The sequence below is a fragment of the Phyllostomus hastatus genome, unplaced genomic scaffold (genome assembly GCF_019186645.2).
Source record: "Phyllostomus hastatus isolate PE091 unplaced genomic scaffold, TTU_PhHast_1.1 phas_scaffold_129, whole genome shotgun sequence".
NCBI lineage: Eukaryota > Metazoa > Chordata > Mammalia > Chiroptera > Phyllostomidae > Phyllostomus > Phyllostomus hastatus.
The window spans coordinates 26262812-26282981 of NW_025334009.1; the positions used below are offsets into that span (position 1 = coordinate 26262812).

The window sequence follows — 20170 nt, forward strand, 5'->3', positions numbered from 1 at the left end:
GTGTGGCGCTCAGTACATGTTTAGGAATGAGTGAATGCTGTTGAGGGTTCTATGCCATGCAGGGACGCAGGTGCATCAGGCTTTATTCAGACCTCTAGGGCCTGGAAGTTCATGTCATTTCCCAGCGGCATTCACCAGCCACATATAAAAGCTATAGGAATTGTTGATGTGTAGTGAGAAATTAGGTTTCTGTAAATTAGTTTAAGGAATGAATTAGCAGAAGTGCAGTAGCATGAAAATAAACCAAGTAATTCAGAGAATTATTTCCTTCTCACCTTTTCTTTTTCTTTCCAGAAGTCTCAAAATCAGTAGTGTTTGTGTTAAACAAAGCTGTCCCAACACTTGGTTTTCTTTTTCAACTGTAACTTACCAAAGTATTTCTTAAAGCGTGCTTGATCCTCAGCAAAGCTTGGATTTGCTGTCAGGCACCATTTTTTTGTTTGCCGCTAATTGTACTTTGTAGGGATCATGTCGTCCAGAGAGTGGTGGTACAAGGGTACACATTTTATCCTCACATGGGGCGATTAGCTTCCTCATAAGGAAAACAATGTTGGCCAAGGCCCTTCTATCTGGGTCGGCCATTGTGCCGATGCCTCCTTTTGGTGCCAGGCGCAGCATGGGAAAGCACGCGGGTGGTTCAGCTCAGCCAGCAGCGTGGTGAGAAACTCAGCTGGAGTCCTCAGTGCTGGCTGGGAGGTTTCGTCAGTTGGTCTGATCACGTGTGTAAGTGAAGATGGAAAAACCCTTATTGAATAAAGTAACATCTGTGCTAATTGGCCTGATAGAGGAGAGAGCTATTCTCATTTACAAAAGATTGGTCAGGTTGCTTAATCATAAAAACACAACATGGAGGTGATAGCCTAAAAGTCCAAAAGATGGGGACATTTCTCCACACAAATATCATTGAATTAGCCTCCCAAACATAGTCCCTTTTAGGAGAGACTTTCTCCCCAGTTAAAATGTTCAAAAGACCGGCATTATGCTTAACATTTTTATACCTTTTGAATTTGTAAAGGCTAGATAGTTCCTAAGACATGCTATATGCAAATAATTATTCATTTAAAAAAGCAGTTACAGGATTTTTACAAAAAAATAAAGTTTGTAACTATGCAAATACAGTATTATTTTTCCTCAGGTTACCCATATGTGAGGTTTTCCAGTTAAAGATTTTATTTTCCACTCTATTTTAGGATCGTAAGTTTACTCAGCTTACTTTAGAATCTTGCAGCACATGATCCTATTTTTGGTACCATTCTTATCCATTCTGTTTATTGTTTTTTGTAAACTAAGTCTATAAAGGGAAGATTAAAATAGCTCACGGTGTTGAAATGACAATAGGCATAAAAGCATGTTTCTAAAGGTCAAAAGTATTTACAAATATTATTCATTATGATTATTATTAAAATATCTTCAGGAAATGAGAGATGAATTTAAATAGCATGAATTATGGAAATATTCTACCATTTTCTTTTTATTGCATTCATGTTTGAAAAGCATCTTTTATTCTCTAATACTTACAGCCTTTGTTTATCAAAATTATAGAAGAGAGCATGCATAATCCAACAAAATTAATTTGTTTGGCTTTAAAATAAGTGCTTGTGTTTACAGTAGAATAAATTGATACCTAATAGTCTAAGCATTAATTCTAAATAGATACTGAAGCCACTCAGTAAAGAACTGATTGAGGGAGGTGGGAAAGCTGTCTTGGAAGCTGGTCATCCACTCACTTCTTCCCTGCATCCTACTCCATGTTGAGACCTGTCTTCTGAACTCCTACCAAATAAGCATGTGACCAGACAGCCATCTGTCAACTGTGTCTTTGCATAGGGGAATAGTAAAGTGCTTCACAACCTTCCCGAGGGCTAGGAAGCTGTATTCTTAAGTAAGTAGGAGGGCATGAGATGGCTCATCTAAACCCTTGCCATCGAAGGTGTGGCCCATAGCTCCAGTTGCAGTCATCCCCTGGGAGCTTGTTAGGAATGCAGGATCTTAAGCCCCACCCCAGGCCCCCTGAAGTAGATTGCATTTAACGATGTCCCCCAGATGATGTTTGTGCATATTAAAAACTGAAAAGAATTAGTTTAAGGAAGAGTAGTTGAATACCAATTCAGAAATGAGATTTTCTATAGATAAAGCCAGTTTCAAATATATCTCAGTGTGGCCCTGAGCAGTGTGGCTCCATTAGTTGGAGCATCATCCCATGCACTGAAAGGTCGCAGGTTCAGTTCCCAGTCAGGGCATCTACCTGGGTGTCAGGTTCAGTCCCCAGTGTGGGTGGGTGCAGGAAACAGCTCTCTCTCTGTGTGTCTCTCTCTCTGTCTCTTTCCCTCCCTCCCTTCCTCTTTCTCTGAAATCAGTGTATGTACCCTTGGGCAAGGATCGCTACTGTATTTTGCCATGTATAATGTGCACCCACGTTTTTGACCCAAACTTTCAGGGGAAAAAATCTTTCATTTTAATTTTTTAATTCAATTTTTTATTTATTCATATTCAGATACTTATTTCTTGTATTACAAAGGAATTTTAGCATTTATTTTCTAACATATTGATATTACTATTGGTTTCTAGAGTTAAACATTTAACACATACACATAAATAAAAGAATTAAAAACATTTATATAAATGTAGAATTAGTACTACCCATGTATAATGCACATCCTTATTTCTCCCTCAAAAATTTGGGCAAAATAGTGCACATGATATACAGCAAAACACATATATACATATCATATATATAGATAGATAGATAGATAGATAGATAGATAGTCCAGCAAAAGAAGCCTGCTGGAGTGTGGTTGGTAGGGAAATAATATGGGAGTAATAATTGATAGCTTTAAGTTGAGCATTTCACCTAAAATGCCATACGGTATGCTTGAGTGTAGTATTGTTATGTTACAGAATCACATGCTTATGCTTTTGTAATAAAAAGGAGGTGTTAATCATGCTGGACCCTGTATATTCCCAGTGTGGACATGTTCTCCGCCTTCCGTGTGACCTCAGTGTGTCCTATGTTCTCAGCAGTGTGTGTGTATTAGCGCTGTCAATCCTCAGAGGACTCACTGAGGTCTGCTATGAGGTGCTATAATTACCTCCCATTTTATAGATAAGAGAACTGAGGCACAGAGACTGTGGTTAGCTCCATCTGCAAAAAAATACATACTCATGACTGGACAATGGGAGATTTTTGCCTCATTAGGTGGGTCCAAGAGAATAAAATGGGGTAAGAAACTAAGCTTTTTTTTTTAACTTCCTCAGTAAAAATTATGAGAGGCAGCTGAATAAGAGGAAATTTCTGTCTCTTAATTTTGTAAGGCTTGCATATCTATTTTTAGAATATCATTTATAATCCATATCCCATATGCCCCACCTACAGCAAACACATGATCTGAGTTCATTATTTTAACCTACCAATACCTGGCCTCAAAAAGATGTTTGGAACTCTTTCACTGTAAACCAATGAAGTGAGTGTGGACTTGGTATGCTAAAAGTCAAGTTACAATTTCATGGAGAAAATTTTTGCATGGAAAGATAAGTTTCTCCCTGTATTTCCCCTGGTATGCCTGCCCTACAACTCTCCCTGGGCCGCCGCAGGGAAGAGTTAGGAGGGTCTCTGTCTGCAGGGCCAGCTGGGGCAGCAGCGTGGTCAGCGGGGAGCTGCACTGGCAAAAACCTGGCTCATGCCTGACCTCACCACTCTGATTTTAAGCAGGCTATTTTTAACTTTATAAATTATAAGGAGACAGTATTTTTTTTCTTTCATCTTGTAAAATTAAAACTCTATGCCTATTAGCCCTGGCCAGGTAACTCAGTTGGTTGGAGCATCATCCTATATAACAGAAGGTTGCAGGTTCCATTTCCAGTCGGGGACATACCTAAGTTGTGGGTTCAGTCCCAGATCGGGGCATATATGGGAGGCAACCAATCAATGTTTCTCTGTCTCCCTCTCCCTACCTCTCTCTCTCCCTCCCTCTCTCCCTCCCTCCCTCTCTCCCTCCCTCTCCTTCTCCCCCTTCCTTTCTCTCTGAAATGAATTTTTTTAAAGATTTTATTTATTTATTTATTTATTTTTAGAGAGGGAAGGGAGGGAGAAAGAGAGAGAGAAACATCAATGTGCGGTTGCTGGGGGCCGTGGCCTGCAACCCAGGCATGTTCTCTGACTGGGAATCAAACCTGCGACACTTTGGTTCGCAGCCCGCGCTCAATCCACTGAGCTACGCCAGCCAGGGCTGAAATCAATTTTTTTAAAAAAATTGTTGTGACTAGTGTGACTCAGTCAGGCATCATCCTGCAAAGCAAAAGGTTGTGGCTCCATTCCCAACTGGGACAAATGCCTGGGTTACAGGCCTGGACCCCAGCTTGGGTGTGTGAAAAGGCAACCAAATCAATGTTTCTCTCACACATCAATGTTTCCCTCCCTCTCTTTCTCCTTCCCTTCTCCTCTCTCAAAAAATAAATAAATAAAATCTTTTTTAAAAAATGCTCACAGCACACTGGTTGAAAATTGCTGAACTATAGTATATTGTTTAGAGTTTAATTTAGAATCAATTTTGTGGTCATTTAAAAATACTGACACATCTTATTTCTCCTTGTTCAATATCATTTACATTTTTTCTTATTTTCTTCCTATTATGTTATTTAAATAATAATTTGACTTTCTTATTACAAAAATATGATTCTATTTCATCATAAAAAATCTCCCCCCAACAAAAGCTAAAAGATGGGGGGAAATAACCTATAGCCCCACCATTTGGAGAATAACTGATAAAAACACTTTGGTGAATATCTTTTCTTTTTTCTATGCCTTCTTTGCAAAAAAAAAATAATCATTTAAAAGAAATTTTTCAATTACAGTTGATGCACACTATATTAATTTCAGGTGTATAGCGTAGCGATTAGACATTTATATCCCCTGTGAAGTGATCACCCCAATAAACCTAATTCTCATCCACACTGTATATAGTTATGACAATATTATTGACTATATTTCCTATGTTGTACTTTACATCCCCATGGCAATTTTTGTAACTGGCCATTCGTACTTCTTAATCCCTTTCATCTTTGCACCCAGTCCCCAGCCCCTCTGCCATCTGGCAACCATTTGTGCTGACAGAGTCATTCTTTACCTAGAGCTTGGTGCCTTGTTTCCCAATTAGTGTATAATATGTTCCTGTTAAATGTTGTCATATGAGACAGTTTTAAATACTCTGGTTATGAACGGTGCCCAGGTGACCTAAGTCACCCAACATTAGACATGTAGGATTTGTGCGGGTTGGGGGGGCTGTGTTCATGTTGCCATTGACTGCAATGAATATCCTGGGAGTTACTTTTTTGCATATGTCCATAGTTCCTGGGAATAACTTTCTAGAATTGTATTCATAGTCTAGAGACAACATTTATTTATTGTTTACCGTGTGCCAAGCACTGTGCAAAGTACTTCACCTGCAAAATCTCATGTAAGTCAATCGTCCGGCAGTCCCATGAAGTGGGAGATACTGTTGTCCTTATTTCACAGGCAGGAGACTGAGGCTCAGAGAGCTCCGCTCTCTGGCCAGGGTCACAGAGATGTTACATCCTGACTCTAGGGCCTGTGCTCATGTTCCTCCTGCTCTCCACCAGGACCGGGCCATTTATTTCTGTAGTCCTGAAAGGTCTCCTTTGTGTTCCTCTTCCTTTATTTCTTTCTTCCTGGTGGTGTCTGCCTCTGCTGATGCCACACGCTCTGGCTTGGTTTCCATCCACACCAAGTGTGTGTATGTGCCCTTGTGTACCCCACAGCTTCCTCAAAACATCCATGGCCTTCCCACTTTTTCCCCCCGAGACTTTCTGTTTCCTTCACTTTCCACTTCTTGTTCATCCATCTGTTTGGAAAAGACTGGGTGTCTTTCCCGTCTCCTGGTTTCTATATTGAGCCTATTCCTGCTGCCTGCAGTCGGTGTCGCTTTTCTTGTCTGCTTGTCTTGTGATCTGAAGGCACTCGCTTGGAAGCTGAGCTGCTCTCCACCCCGGTGCTCTTCCGCTCCACTTTCTCCCAAACCAAAGGCCCTGGGTTTAATTAGTCCCTGGACAAAGACACCGCTGCAGCCTGTGCAATCACTGTGAGCATGGTTCCTCTCAGGGACAGTGGCCACAGCAGTCTGCGTGCCAAACCCCAGCCCCCAAAGCATAATTATCAGATGTAAAAATGTACTGGGGATGAATGAAAAGGGAAGGGAAGGCTTTCTGCTGGACCTCAGTTGCTGCCGTTCTCCAGGCTCTGGCTCTGTCCAGGTCCCACACTTTCCTGACCCCTTTGTTTAGGGGGTCCTTGCCTCCTAAAACATCTTCGGCCCTCATTTCTTCTGGGCCAAGTCTCCCTTCTTCTTTAAGGCCCATTAAAAAAAATACTGTCTCATCCTAAAAATCTGCTTTCATTTCCACCTCTACAAATTGGGAGTCATCTGCCCTCCCCAGAATTGTGCAGGCTCCTCTTTCAAATCTGCTGCAGAGCTCACCCTCCTTGTCTCCTGGCATTATGTATAGGTCTTACCTTTCTAAACTTGCAGAGGCCAGATTTTATTCTCACTCATCATTGCATTTTCCACAGGGCCTAACACAAATATATTTACTGAGTAAATTCATAAAAGGGAATAAATAATAAGCTGCAAAAGCTTGTTTTATTATATAAAATAACAGAAACACAATGGAAGCATTTAACAAAGTTGATATGTAAAATCCACATATTATAAAATAACTCAAACAACTGAGATGTATAATATCTGAGTAGAAGTGTAATGACACATCAACTATTTTGGGGTAAATGGTAGTGGAAACACCACTTTCTAAAAAGCTTAATTATAAAGAAGTCATTTTTTAGGTACAGTCAAAACAAGAATCATTCAGCAAACAACAAAACAGACCACAACCAATTATGCCTAAATTTTTTTGCAAGGAAAACAATTTAGTAAGTAATTTGGGGTTAGAACTCCACATGGTAATTGCTGAATCTCTCTTAAAGGAGACTGAGATTAAGATTATTCATGGAACTAAGCAAGCGAGAAAATGTGCATGTGGGGAAGAAATGGGAGCAGTGGGCCAGGGGACCTGGGTTCTCAACCAGCTGTCTGCCCCCAGCATCCACTTCCGAGAATGTGTTTACAAAGACCATGGCCCATGTAGGTGATGGTGAGAGAATCTACGGTCTAGGTCTGTGATGAGGATTAAATGAGTTATGCAGGCGAAGCTCGGTGTCTGGAATATTGTAATCACTATAGAAGGGGTAGGTGCTAGATGCGTTTCTCTTCCAGTGGAGTGGACCTCGTCTTCCTGCCAGGCTGCCAGCACAGGTGGTGATGAGTCACACACAGTAGCCTGCATGGCCCTCCTTCACAATCCCCATCAGTGTCTTGCCTCGCACATCAAGTTGCCACCCAGAACTGAAGACAGTGCTAGGCTCTTCAGCCCTAATTAATTTTCCTGGGCTAAGCCTCATAAAGGATTTAAAACCACAAACCAGCGTTTTACAACAGTGAATCATAAAACCCTTACCTAAAATCTGTTTCACTGTTTAGACCTGATTATAAAAAAAGTGTTTAAAAGAAAGAATAATCGCCCTTATTGAGTTACCTGCTCGGTGCCAGATACTCTCCATGCTGTTCCCATTTTGTTCTTCCCCCAGTCCTGCTAGGTGGGGGTGAGGGGACCAGGAAATTAGGGAACTAGTCTAAGATTATATACAGTTTGTACCTAACTGGCAGAAAGCCCACTCGAACCTAGGCGTGTTTACTCCAGACTCATCCTGCCCCACCGCACTCCCTCCTATGATGGCAGGTAGAACATAGATGCAAAGGTGCACACAGTGATTCCTCACTTAGCACCATCAGCAGGCTCTGTGACTCTAGGTGAGACAACCTATAACAAAACCGATTGTACTAATTGATATAAACAAGAGTTAAGTTTCTATGACATCTCATCAACTTAATAGCATGATATTGAATGAAAAGATGTTATTCGAGGAACTGCTGTACAATAAACATTTTTCTTCAGTGTCTTATTTATACATAAAAATTATACTAACTGGTTGTTTTCATAAAACCTGAAGGCAATTAGCCAAGCATTTGTTTTTGATTACAGAGGACCAATTTAATGAAAACAAACGACTAAAGCTGTCAGTGTTTAAAGCATGTTAGCTGGGGAGAGCGCGGAGCACAAGAAGCTAAGATAGCAACGTGAAGTCAGTTCCCCAATTTCAGAAGCTTGATTCTCGGCTCTGCCTCTTATCTGTAATTATATAGTGAGGAATAAATGACAAGCCACCTTTTTGCCTCCGAGTGATTCCACTTCTATTTATACAGTCTGAGTTATAGTTGAAAGGTTTAGGAATGTTTTAAGCTTAAGTAAACTCTAGAAGGATAGCCTCTCGACCTATTTCAACCAGAATACTCTTCTTATCTCATACATTGGGTCTTCATGTGAGCTTTCCTTTGGGAAAAAAAGGTTTAAATTAATGAAAGTTGCCATTTTCAACAGTACACATTCCATTTGTGTTGAGGTTTACTTGGGATTTAGGCAAGCAAGATGCTCTTCATTTGCCACCAGAGTCCTAAGTAACATTTGCAGACTTAGAAAGCCGGGTTTCCATATTTCCACACGGTCACGCATCAAGCGATCTGGGCCGCCATGTTCTCGGGGCTTCCCCATGCACCGCACAGTTCAGAGCGCACCAGTCTGGCCACATGTTCATTACAAGAATGTTCCTGCTGGCATAGTTAGGTGTTTTGAGGAAGAGACCTCCCATTTGAGCTCAGCACCTCCCCACCAACAGGCCAGGTGTCTCACCTCTCCTCTGAAGAGCTTTTTCATCCCAGCTTTTAAAATGAAAACCAACTGAATATAATAAATCCTTGAGATAGGACTGTCTGCTGGGGATTAAATTTCCCAAGGGTTTTGCATTTTTAAAGAAGTGATTGCTTCATCCAAATTAAACTGATACAACAGAGATACTTTCGAGCCAGGAGGTGGCACCTTCCCAGTGCCCTTTGCTCACTCTGGCTGGCAGCACCCTGGTCTGTAGTCACATGCGAGGAAGAACTCGGGTGCAGCGGGCCCCCTTCCATTAACAGACTGCTGAGCTCTCACCTCAGGACGGTTCCAGACTCACTGGTTGGGTTGGTGTCTGTAACACACTGAAAAGGTGATTCGTTTAGTAGAAGGGACAGGAGGCAGGGACCAGGATTCCCCCAGCAATTATTCTTACTTAACTATACGACTTTCGTGTACTCTACCTCATGCTCTAGTAATAAAGAAAGTATCTTTCTTATTCCAACTACAAGTTTGTAAGCTTTGTGAGAGCACAGTGTCTGGCATGTACTTGCTCCAGAGAGTGCTGAATTTAGGCCCAGGCTGGGTAGAGGATTACCTCAAGTTGCATGACTTGTAAGTGGCAGGATCAGAAATAGAACTCAAATGTCCCCAGGCCATAGACCAATCCAATGTTCTTGCTGTTCTACCATTGTTTCAGTTGTATGTTGCTGTGTAACAAACCGCTCCAAAAGTCCACTCCTCAGAACCATAGCAATGCTATTTTTCCATGGGTTTATGGGCCAGGGATGTGGACAAGGCTTGGGCGGGCTGTTCTGTTCTGCGTGATGATGACAGGTTGCTTACTTGGCTGGTTCCGATGGGTGGAGCTGACGGGTCCAGTGTGACTTCATTCACATGTCCAGAACTCAGAGATTCTCCTGTGGCCACTTTCTCTCCAGAGTTTCTCCACTCTCTTTCAGTATTCTAGCCTGAACTTCTTTACAACATAGTAGCTGTCTTCCTATAGTGAAAGCAGGAGTCAGCAGGCCTCTTGCACTAGCCCCAAACTGGCACAGTTTGACTTCTGCTGCATTCCGTGGATCAAGGCAAGTCACGCGTCCAACCCAGGTTTAAGGGGAGGAAGGACTTGATGGTGGCCGACTTGTAGTTAGTTAGAAACTAACTACAGCTACCTTTTAGTCAACACATGCAGTTTTCTTTCTTCTACAGTGTCCTGATAGAACAGGGAAACTCAGTGGAAACAGAGGGCAAAGAGTAATACCCCAACACACCCCATCCTTTTCCACCTTAAAGCCCAGCCAAAGTGTCAGGAAGGCGGCACCACCTCCCCATAGGCCCCTGTAATCATCCCTTGGCTGAGCTGCTTCTGGTTGTATTTGTCTTTCTTTGCACATCAGAGGAGAGGCTGCTGCACGTGGTGGGATCTGTAGAGAATATGGTTACTGCCTGTGTTATCCCACAGTGGCCACTTCTCAGTCATTTGTTTTGCAGAGCTACTGCTCTGTTTTCGGAGGCAAGCGTTTAGATGCACATTCCTAAGAGCTTATCCTCCAGGCAGCTGTTAGAAATGATACTTTTCAGTGCTGCATATGTGTGCTGCTAAAATGGAATACACCTACAAGTAACCTTTTCAACTGTTCATTTCCATCTATACATCAACCTATGCTCAGTCCCCAAGGAAGAGCATATCTTGGTAGGTTTCTCTCCCCTTTTTAACGACAGGATTTTTATGTGAAAGGACAAGCATCTAAAACTGAAAAACCCATTTTCTAGCCTATTCCACCTCTAGCAACATCTCTTTGTATTCTAGCTTAGTTTAAAATTTCCTACCTAATGAGGCTAATTCTCTTTCTCTGAGAAAAATTCCCTTAATCTTCTAAATTTTCTTGGGAAATTTTTTCCATGTATCTTTTTTTTCCTTTAAAAAAAAACAGACTTTTTCCTTTTGTTACAGTTAGGTTGTCTTTACCACTTAGATAATTACTCAACCCAGGGTATTTTTGCCAAAAACAATCAAATAAATAAAATGTTCCAGTGGCATATCAAGAGGAAATATAAGAGCAGCTGTGTATGGGCTGCAGGGACAAAACTTTTCCAAGTGCTCTGGGGAAATCTCACTATTTAAGAGACACCATTGTCTGGAAAGTGATGAGATTTGTCTTGTACAAATGGAAATCTCCGGTTTCCCATATGTGTGTGAGAGAAAATGTAATGTGTTTGTACCAGATGCCTGGGGAGTATGGTTCACTGAAATCCAATTTACTCTCCCAATTTGTGGGGCTCAGTAGTTGTGGGAGATATTATCTGTACTTTTTTATGCAAGGTTGTGTGGGTAGACATTTGTACATGGCCCAAAGCTAGCATTCAGTTAGGAAAAGTCCAGGTTTTTTCCAACCCCCATACATACCCTTTCTCTGTTCTATTTGTAGTGGTAAGGTTGAGTTCATGCCTGTCTATTTGCTGTTTTGTTTTGGCTAGGACAGAGACATTGTTCCTCTTTGAAATAGTCCAGGTCACTGGAGAACGTTGGGGATTGTATTTGATTGTTTTTAAAAATTTCCCTATTTTACCCCCTTCGTTTTAGGAAGAAGATTTAGAAGCTCAAATTTCTTTCCTTCAAGGGCAGCTGAATGACCTGGACGCCATGTGCAAGTACTGTGCGAAGGTGATGGACACGCATCTCGGTGAGTGCTCCTCTGGCCCCAGGAGTGACAGCAGTCACGGCAGCACCGGCAGCTGGGCCTTGGTTAAGCTTTACTGTGAACTATCTCATGAAATCCTCACAGCAGCCCTCTAGTTACTATTCTCATTGCACAGATGAGGGAAGTGCAGCACAGAGAGATTAACAACATTTCCCAAGATTTGTATCACTAGTAAGTGAAGTAGAAATTCAAAATCAATTAGTCTGAGTATAGATTTCAACTCTTAACTGCAACATTGTGCTTTGTATGTATCTGCTTCAAACCAAAATAGGATGTTGAGCTTTCAAGATCAGTCCGTTCTACTGTCGTGCCAACCTGGTTATAATCACTAATGTGATTATCTAGACACTGCTTGCTTTATTTTTTAAAATATGTTTTTAACCATACCCTGGCTGATATAGCTCAGTGGACTGAGCACAGGCCTAGGAACTAAAGGGTTGCCAGTTCGATTCCCAATCAGGTCACCTTCCTGGGTTGCAGGCCAGGTCCCCCATTGGGAGCACATGAGAGCCAACCTCACATTGATGTTTTTCTCCCTCTATTCCTCCTTTCCTTACCCTCTCTCTAAAAAGTAAATAAATAAAACCTTTAAAAAGTAAAATAAAAATAAAAATAAAATATGCTTTTAACCAGCTGCCTGAAACACATGTCAAAACTACATGATCTTTTCTTACTTCTGACTGTGCTTAGAGTGTGAGAATTGTCCTAGTGTGCCATGACTGGTGTGACTCGGTTGGTTGGGCATCGTCCCCCAAGGCAAAAGGTCACCGGTTTGATTCCCGGGTCAGGGCACCTGCCTGGGTTGTGGGTTTGTCCCCAGTCAGGGCACATACAAGAGGCAGCCGATCAATGTTTCTCACACATCAACGTTTCTCTCCTCCTCCATCCCTCCCTTCCCCTCTCTCTACAAACTAATAAATAAAACCTTTTTAAAAAATTAAAAATAAAAGAAGTGTTCTAGTGCACATGTGACTCATATATATGTCACATTAGAAAATCTTCAGCCACTGCTCTCAACATTTGTCCAGTTTTGTATTTTGTGTTGGACGTGGTCTCTGCCGGATCACCTATGTATTAACTTCAGTGACTCCATTCTGCCCGCCAAAGCTTTTATAATGCACGTTGGTCCTATTTCCAGCCCACGTATGGACAGTCTTACTCCCTTTGCAGTGTCTATCACCTGTAGTTTGGGAACAAGGTAAGAAAATAAGACGTGTACTCTAATGGAAATGGCCTATATGCTGCTCTACGACTGGAGAGTGGCAATAACAAGTGTTGTAAGAAATCAGGATGCACCTCACCTATGAGGGGAAACCAGAGAGAATCCACCAAGGTCCCTTCCCACTGACAGGGACCCTGGGAGTGGCCCGTCCCTGGGCCATCACTATGGGTGGACTTTCTACTTCAGGCTCCATCAGCCTCTCAGCCTGTTAGGTTTCGAGTCCATTGCACGTGGCCAGAACAGCTGTCATTTGGCTGTTGCCTAAACTGTCCCTGCCTCTGGCAAGTATTGATAATACACGTTCTCTTATGGATTGGGAGAGATGCTGACCTAAGTGGCTGGCTGCCTACCAGTGTCCTGTTTCTACTTCCCTGACCACTGCTTCAGAGAAAGGGTTCAGGAGGAGGAAAGAGCAGGAGAAACCCTGGCAGCTGATGAAAAGGGTAGTATCTCTGATCACAGCCAGAAACCCTGTCCCATCTGATTCCACCCCTTCAAAACTATCGTTATTATGCTTCTTTATGACCATTTTTATATAGAATTAAATTTACGTGAATTTCATAGCATCACACTTTAAGATGTATTAAAAAGAAGTAATGAAGATGCACTGGCTGTTGTGGCTCAGTGGATTGAGTCCTGGATTTGAACCAAAGGGTCAGTGGTTCAGTTCCCAGTCAGGGCACATGCCTGAGTTGTGGACCAGGTCCCTAGTAGGGGGCACGAGAGAGGCAACCACACATTGATGTTTTTCTCCCTCTCTTTCTCACTCCCTTCCCCTCTCTCTAAACATAAGTAAATGAAATCTAAAAAAAAAAGTAATGAAGAAATAGTTTATATATAAAAGACTAACATGTATTATATAACTAATTTTAGTTAATTAATTCATCTTAATATTTAGTGTGTATATATGTGCACATGTGTTTTTGTTGTTGTTTTTCTCACTCCTCGTCTACATGGTTGACCTTTTCATGGCTTGATTTTGGTTCTGATCACAGTAGGAGAACCAAAAAGTGACTGAGAGATTTACTAAAACTCTGAAAATCCCGTTAGGAAATTTCCAAGTTGTTGGTCCACATACCAACCAGCAGCCTTTAAAGCAGCTTTCCTTAAGCCTCAGAATTTTCCAACAGCGTTTGCTCTCATTTTGGTGTTCCAGTGAGCACTGAAAGAGCATTTTCTCCTGGCACGGGAGGGGGAGCACTTCAGCTAAAGGAAAGCCCGTGCCAGCTGTGAACTTGCAGCTAACCACAAAACTAGATTTGTGTTTGTGCGATTTCACTTTCAGCCAGAGTGCCTCCACACAGCCGTGACTTCTCTGCCCCACACAAACGTCGTGACCACACTTTTAAAGTGGGGTGAGGGACGCGACAAGAATTCCTGACCCAGGGGCCCGCAGACACGGGTCTTTTTGTCTGCGCATTAGAACACTGGTTTACTAAAGGCTGTTCTTGCGTTGCAGGCAGTTTTGATTCTGAGCAGAAATTTTAGGAACACACAAAGATGAAGCTCTTGATTTACTTTTTGACTTACTATTCTTCAAAAATGACTTTAATACCCTAGTGTTTTTTCCACATGATGTTTTCTATCTTTCCTGATTATTAAAGTATTATAAAATGGAAACAACTGAAATATCCATTAGAAAATGATTGAGTATAATTTAGATATACAGTCTTTATAAAGATTAAATGAAAATACTTTTATTTTCATTAAATAAGGGGATGCTCATGATATATTACTGAACCACAAGGGCAGGTGGCAGAATCGTGCACCGTATATTTGGTGTGGAAATAATTGGTAACAGTGGTTGCCTGAGTGAGGGGAAGATTATAGAGGGACTTTCCAAGGTACCTAATCTTCTATGCTTGGAAAATGCAAGCCAGTCCCTGAAAATCTGTAGACAGTTTAAGTGCATGTAACTAACACCCGGGTGGGGCGGGGGAGGGGGTTAGTCTTCGTACTGCAGGCAAGAGGTGGCTGGGGTGGTGCAGAGAGCAGAGAGTGCTCCGTGTGGCATCAAACAGACACCGGGTTATAATCAGGCCCTGTCACTTCTTAGCTCAGCCTGGTGATGATTGTATCCTCTTATATAAAGTGGAGATAAAATAATCTGTCTTGCCAGTTTACTGCCAAGATAACGTGCATTTTAAAGTCCAGCACAGGGCATATAGCCCAGAGGGGTATCAACACAAACCCTCTCCTCATTCCCCTTAACTCCTGACAGCCCTACTCAGGGGAGATCCTGAGCAACTCATCCAGCAGAGACCAGAGGCTGAGCAGCGACTCGTCTCGGGCCCCACAACTGGTCTGTGGAGGAGCTGGGACCAGTGCCGCATTTCCCAACACCTAGCACATATTCCTTTATCAAAGGATGCTAAAGGGTGCTGGGGTTTGGACGTGTGGACTCTAGGGTTATGTGTGTGAGCTCGGTGACTGAGGGCACCACGTCAGAACCGATGACACACAGGCACTTGCGCGAACGGCCGACCCCCACCCTGTGCTCGCTGGGCCACAGTGTGAGCTGTGGGCCCTGCCTCCGAAACTTCTTCCAGCGTTAATGATGTCCCCTAAGTTCCCTTTCATTTCTAGAGAGTTCTGCATCACCCTACATTTTCATCAGACATGTAGTAATAATCTTAAAATGTCAAGTATGGCTCAAGACTATTATTATAACTGATAGAACAAATATGGAGGAAAGCCTCTCAGTTAAAAATTATATAAAGGCATTTATTCAAATTGTCCCTTAATTAAGGATGATTTGACAGGTTAGATGTGTTTCCTCACAGATCTGGAATCCACAACTGAAAGAGTATTTGTTTTTTCAAAATTCTAATTTTATTACCTCTACAGAATTGAACTATTTGAATTCAAAGATTTAGAGACAGGAATTAAAAATAACTGTTTTATTAAATCTAAACTTCTCCTGTCAATTTCAGAAGATTTTCTTTCTGTGTTCATTTTTCTGTTGCTATAGTTACTCACTTTCTTGTCACCCTCATAGTTGAGTTGAAAGACACTGACAGCACTGTATTAATCCCCGGGGTTGAGCTCAGGCTATTTTTAGATTTGCCGTACTTAACACGCAATTGCACGTGGGCGAGCAGCCTGCACTTCTCTGATCTGTGAGCAGCTGGGCTGAGCTGCCAGCTGTTTGCAGAGAGCCTGAGCTGCTCACCCTGCTGGCCTCCAGTGCCCGCACCTGCCTGCTCCCAGGGGCGTGGTATTCCCATCATTTGTTTGGTGTTTAGACACTGGTTTCCAGCAGCTTGTCCTTTTATTGGTGGTTCACACAAACAATGGGTGGGTTAAATGCAGTGAATTCAGAGAAATTAGGTTTCCTGTGCTCTCCTGGAGAGCCCTGCCATAGGATCTTAGAGTGGTAAAGATGCAGAAGCCCTAAAAGCCATTCCGGCTGCTCTTCATTTCACAGATGAGGAAACCAAGGCCAGGGAAGGGTGAGCGACAGCTAGCTGGCACCAGAAGTCCAGACCCAAATCCAGTCCTGGCTTCTCTTTCACTGATGCATTCGCTGAGGCCACACTTGAATCAGTAGCTGGATTTCAGCTCTCCTGCTATTTTATGGCACACACCATTAGTGATTTTACACTTGTCATAATATTTATGCAAGAATTAACTGTAAGAGGAGGCCAGTTTGGAAAATTAGTTTATTTGCCTCTGCAAGAACTTTATAAGTCTGATCTTCTAATGTTTATAAAAACAACTTTCAATGGATGTCTTTGAAAATGTTCAATAGGGCAATTAACTGATGAGATTTGAAAAACAGAGAGAAACTGTGGTCCCGGACAGCTCTCTCCTCGTCAGCCACACTGCGATAAAAGCGCTTCGTGATCTGAAGTACTGCATCTAATTTTGGTAGCAGAGTCCTCTGCAGAAGTATCCAGGGAGAAATGAAGATTCTGACTCAATGGGTCTGACGTGGGGCCCGGAGTTCTGCATTTCAACAGCCCCCAGGTGCTGATGCTACTGGCCCATCACAGACAGACTAGGAGCAGCAAGGAACAACAGAATTTAAAATTATTTGGGCACAATTCAATGTATTCCTAGCCCCACGCTTAAAGCACATGCACAGCTAAAGTCTGTGGGCAGAGAACTCACACCTGCCCCGGAGCTCTGATGTGGCCTTCAACCTGAAAATCAGTTCTTTTTTGGCCTTTCTGTACTTGCTCTATTCTAGTTGCAGTCCCCCCGCCGCCCTGGTTTTATTATCAGAAGCCTTGGTACAGCTGGTCAGCGTCTTCCTTGTACCCACCCTACACCTGTTTAGCAAAACTTAACAAAGCAGACACCAACTTCTCTTTTTCCAGGCTAAGACACCACAAGGCGAAGGCATCACATGACCTCAGTGCAGACCAGCATTTTCCATCATTTTGTTTTCATTTTCTGGCTCTCTCCCATTTCCCCACACGCTCTTCCACAGGAAGAGCCCACATTTTTTAATCTTTCTTAAACAGTCGGACCACATGGCCTGTTTTTGTTTTCATCTCTCCGAACCAGGGTCCAGTCCCTGTCCTCTCCAGTTAATGACCCACTAGACAAAAGATGGGGCCACCACAAGTGTCTCAAGCTGAGCTTAAGATCTTGTGGGTCGGGCGGGGAGAAGCCCAAGTAAAGAAGGTCAAGGGCCATTTTTTAGTCCCAGTTGAGGAGTGGCACTGAACTTTCACTAGATCCTTATATCAGCAAAATGTTTATGGGCTGAAATTCTCTCTTACACACACACACACACACACACACACACCCATCCATCTTAAACCCAGTTCAGAGGCTCTCATTTGACTAGATGATTTTACTGTGAGAAGTCATGCTCCATTGCCCGGTTGGCAGGATGGTAAACCCTGTGAGAATACAGAGATCAGTGAAGGTTTGGACCTCTGTGGTAACTACACCCAATTTACTTAAGAGAACTGTTTGTTGGCCTGAAGACTCTTCTTTTTTATTATTATTATTGATTTGAGAGAAAGAGAAGAAGGTTGAAAGAGATTTGTTGTTCCTCGTATTTATGCATTCATTGGTTGATTCTTGTATGTGCCCTGACTGGAGATCGAACCTGCAACCTTGGCGTATCAGGACAACACTCTAACCAATTGAGCTACCTGGCCAGGGCCAGAAGACTTCATAAGAGTAATGCACGCAAATGCCTAGCCTCCTTTGGACTGTCCTTAGTGTTGCTTCTTTCCCAGTGCTGAGTCTAGGATTCTCAGCCATTCTGACAGCTGAATATAAAACAGGACCCTTGGTTATATTTTTTGTGTAATCTGCTCTTCGCTTTTTAAGAAGAAAACTGAGCACAAAGTACCTGACTCAGTACTTGGTTCTCCATATGCTCAGTACTCTGGCTCATTTGATGAACGTTGTTTCCCTCTACCTCCCCCTAGACTTCTTTATCACCATGACCATGACAGCTAACAATGACCGTGTTAGTATCCCTTCATTCTTCATCTGAGAAATATCTCACCTACATCTGCTTCTCAGGAGATAAAAATCAGCCCTAATGCTGCTGGGAAAGCCTCACATTGGTCATTCGGCCAATACTTGCTAAGCACCTGCTCTCTGATGTACGAAACAGGTGCTGGGAGAAGCAGGTAGAGGGCAGGGTGAAGGGGAGGAGTAGTGATCTGACACGGAACTCAATGTGTTTGAGGGAGGTGAGTAAAACTTCAAAGCAGGGAGAGAGCAAAAGAGAATATCTCCTCAGAAATACTGAAAGTGACACATAGCTTCACATGAAGCTAACCAAGGTCCTCACAGAGCCCCAGCGATCTCAGAAACGGGTGGGACAGGCAGGGCCCCGAAGCAGTAGGGGTACAGTGAGCAGAGCCCCACCTCATTTGGACCCAAATGACTTTGGGACCAGGGTTTGCCACAGAGACCTGTGCAGTTTCAGGAAACATTTAGTCTCTGGGCCGCATCTTTGCATTACAGCTCCGAGAGTGAAGACGAGAGTCCCACAGTACATATTGGAGGGAGCCAGCAGCAGATGCTGTCAGAGGGAAGACTGTTAATGGGAAGCTGATCCTTGTGTGCAGTTTTAAGACAGGGGGATGTGACATTCTGAGGAGAAGAGGAGGGCCATCTAGAAGGGGAGTGGCATTTGCACGGACACACAGAGGTACACACCATGTATTAAAGGGTGAACTTGATGCCTACAGTCTTCTCGTACGCCTGCCTTCTCTGTGAACAGAAATCCCAATGGTCCAGCCAAAGTGAAAAGTGACAAGTGATAGGTCTGTCCCCTCCCCTTGACTAGTGGCCACCTCTTCAACCACTACCACTCTGGCCACGCATGTGACCCGAGGTCAGCTTTACAGGTGATCCCTCTGTTTTGTAACAGCCTACATATTTCTTTAGAGTCTAGGAGTGTCCTTCTATGAGGTTGACAGAGGATAACTAAATCTCTCCCAGGGATGTGAGAACCTCCGACAGCAGAATCCACGTATCTGGGTATTTAAGGTATTGGAGAAGGGAAAACACATACCGAGCAGTAATCGTCATAGTGAGACAGTGTGTCAGAAGTGGGCCAGATTATCTCAGGTGATCCTCCGAAACAACCCTCGGAGACAGGTGTTACTCCCATCTTTCTGACACACAGGTCACCGCACAAGGTCATCAAAGCCTGAGCTGTTTGACACTAGGGCCAGTGCCCCCGAAGGTCTGGTTGAAATGACTGGGCAGTCTGTTTTGCACGTAGGTGCCTTCCTGTTCCTGGCTGACCACCAAATAAAGGGCACTACCATCTCAAGGTGATTGAGATGCTGTGCCTCTTCACACTTCCAGCCTTTCCATCATTGCCATACACATCACCGTGGAAGGAGGCTCTGGATGCAGGTGACCAGGAAGGAATTTAATCCTGACTCTGCCACTTCCAGTCATGAGACCGCAAATAACAGACCTGGCGTTTCTGAGCCTGACTACCTTTTTCTGTGTGAGGATGATGGTCCTAATCTAGAATGGTCATTGGGATGATCAGATGAAGCAGTGTGGCCATGTGGAAATGAAAGGGGCTGGGTCCTGAGCTTTTGCAGTGGGCAAGGTGCTGTGCTCATGTAGTGTCTTCACAGTAGCCCTGTGAGGAAGGTTCTCGTCACCCATCAGGCAGCACAAGGAGGTTAAGCAACTGGCCCAATTCCATCGCCACCAGTGATGGGTGTTGGGTCTGTTTTGGTCACCTTTCCACTGCCCTCCTAATGAATACAGGCTTATGTTAACCTTCTGTACCAGCCACTGAAATGAAAACACTTTTATCCTAGTTTTGAGGAAAATGGGGTTTTTAAGAAATTAATAACATAGTTTGTGTGCCATTCCCATTACCCTTAGAGTTAGAGATCTATTTTTTGTGGCAATGACATTTCATTAAAACTAGTGGAGTCACCATGGGATCATGTCGATGAGACTGCTGTGTAGTTTGCACAGAAGTGGTTAGTGGTCGTGT

The 20170-nt window shown here is 43.1% G+C and overlaps 1 protein-coding gene across 5 annotated transcripts in view; it reads left to right on the forward strand.

Annotated features, from left to right (window-relative positions):
- Positions 1 to 20170, forward strand: part of TBC1D5 (TBC1 domain family member 5) — a 479919-nt gene that overhangs the window by 447355 nt on the left and 12394 nt on the right. For all 5 annotated transcript variants that reach the window (XM_045856992.1, XM_045856988.1, XM_045856989.1 and 2 more), the window contains one exon: positions 11384 to 11483. In XM_045856992.1, coding sequence (XP_045712948.1) covers positions 11384 to 11483 — 100 coding nt within the window. The remainder of the gene's footprint in view (positions 1 to 11383; positions 11484 to 20170) is intronic.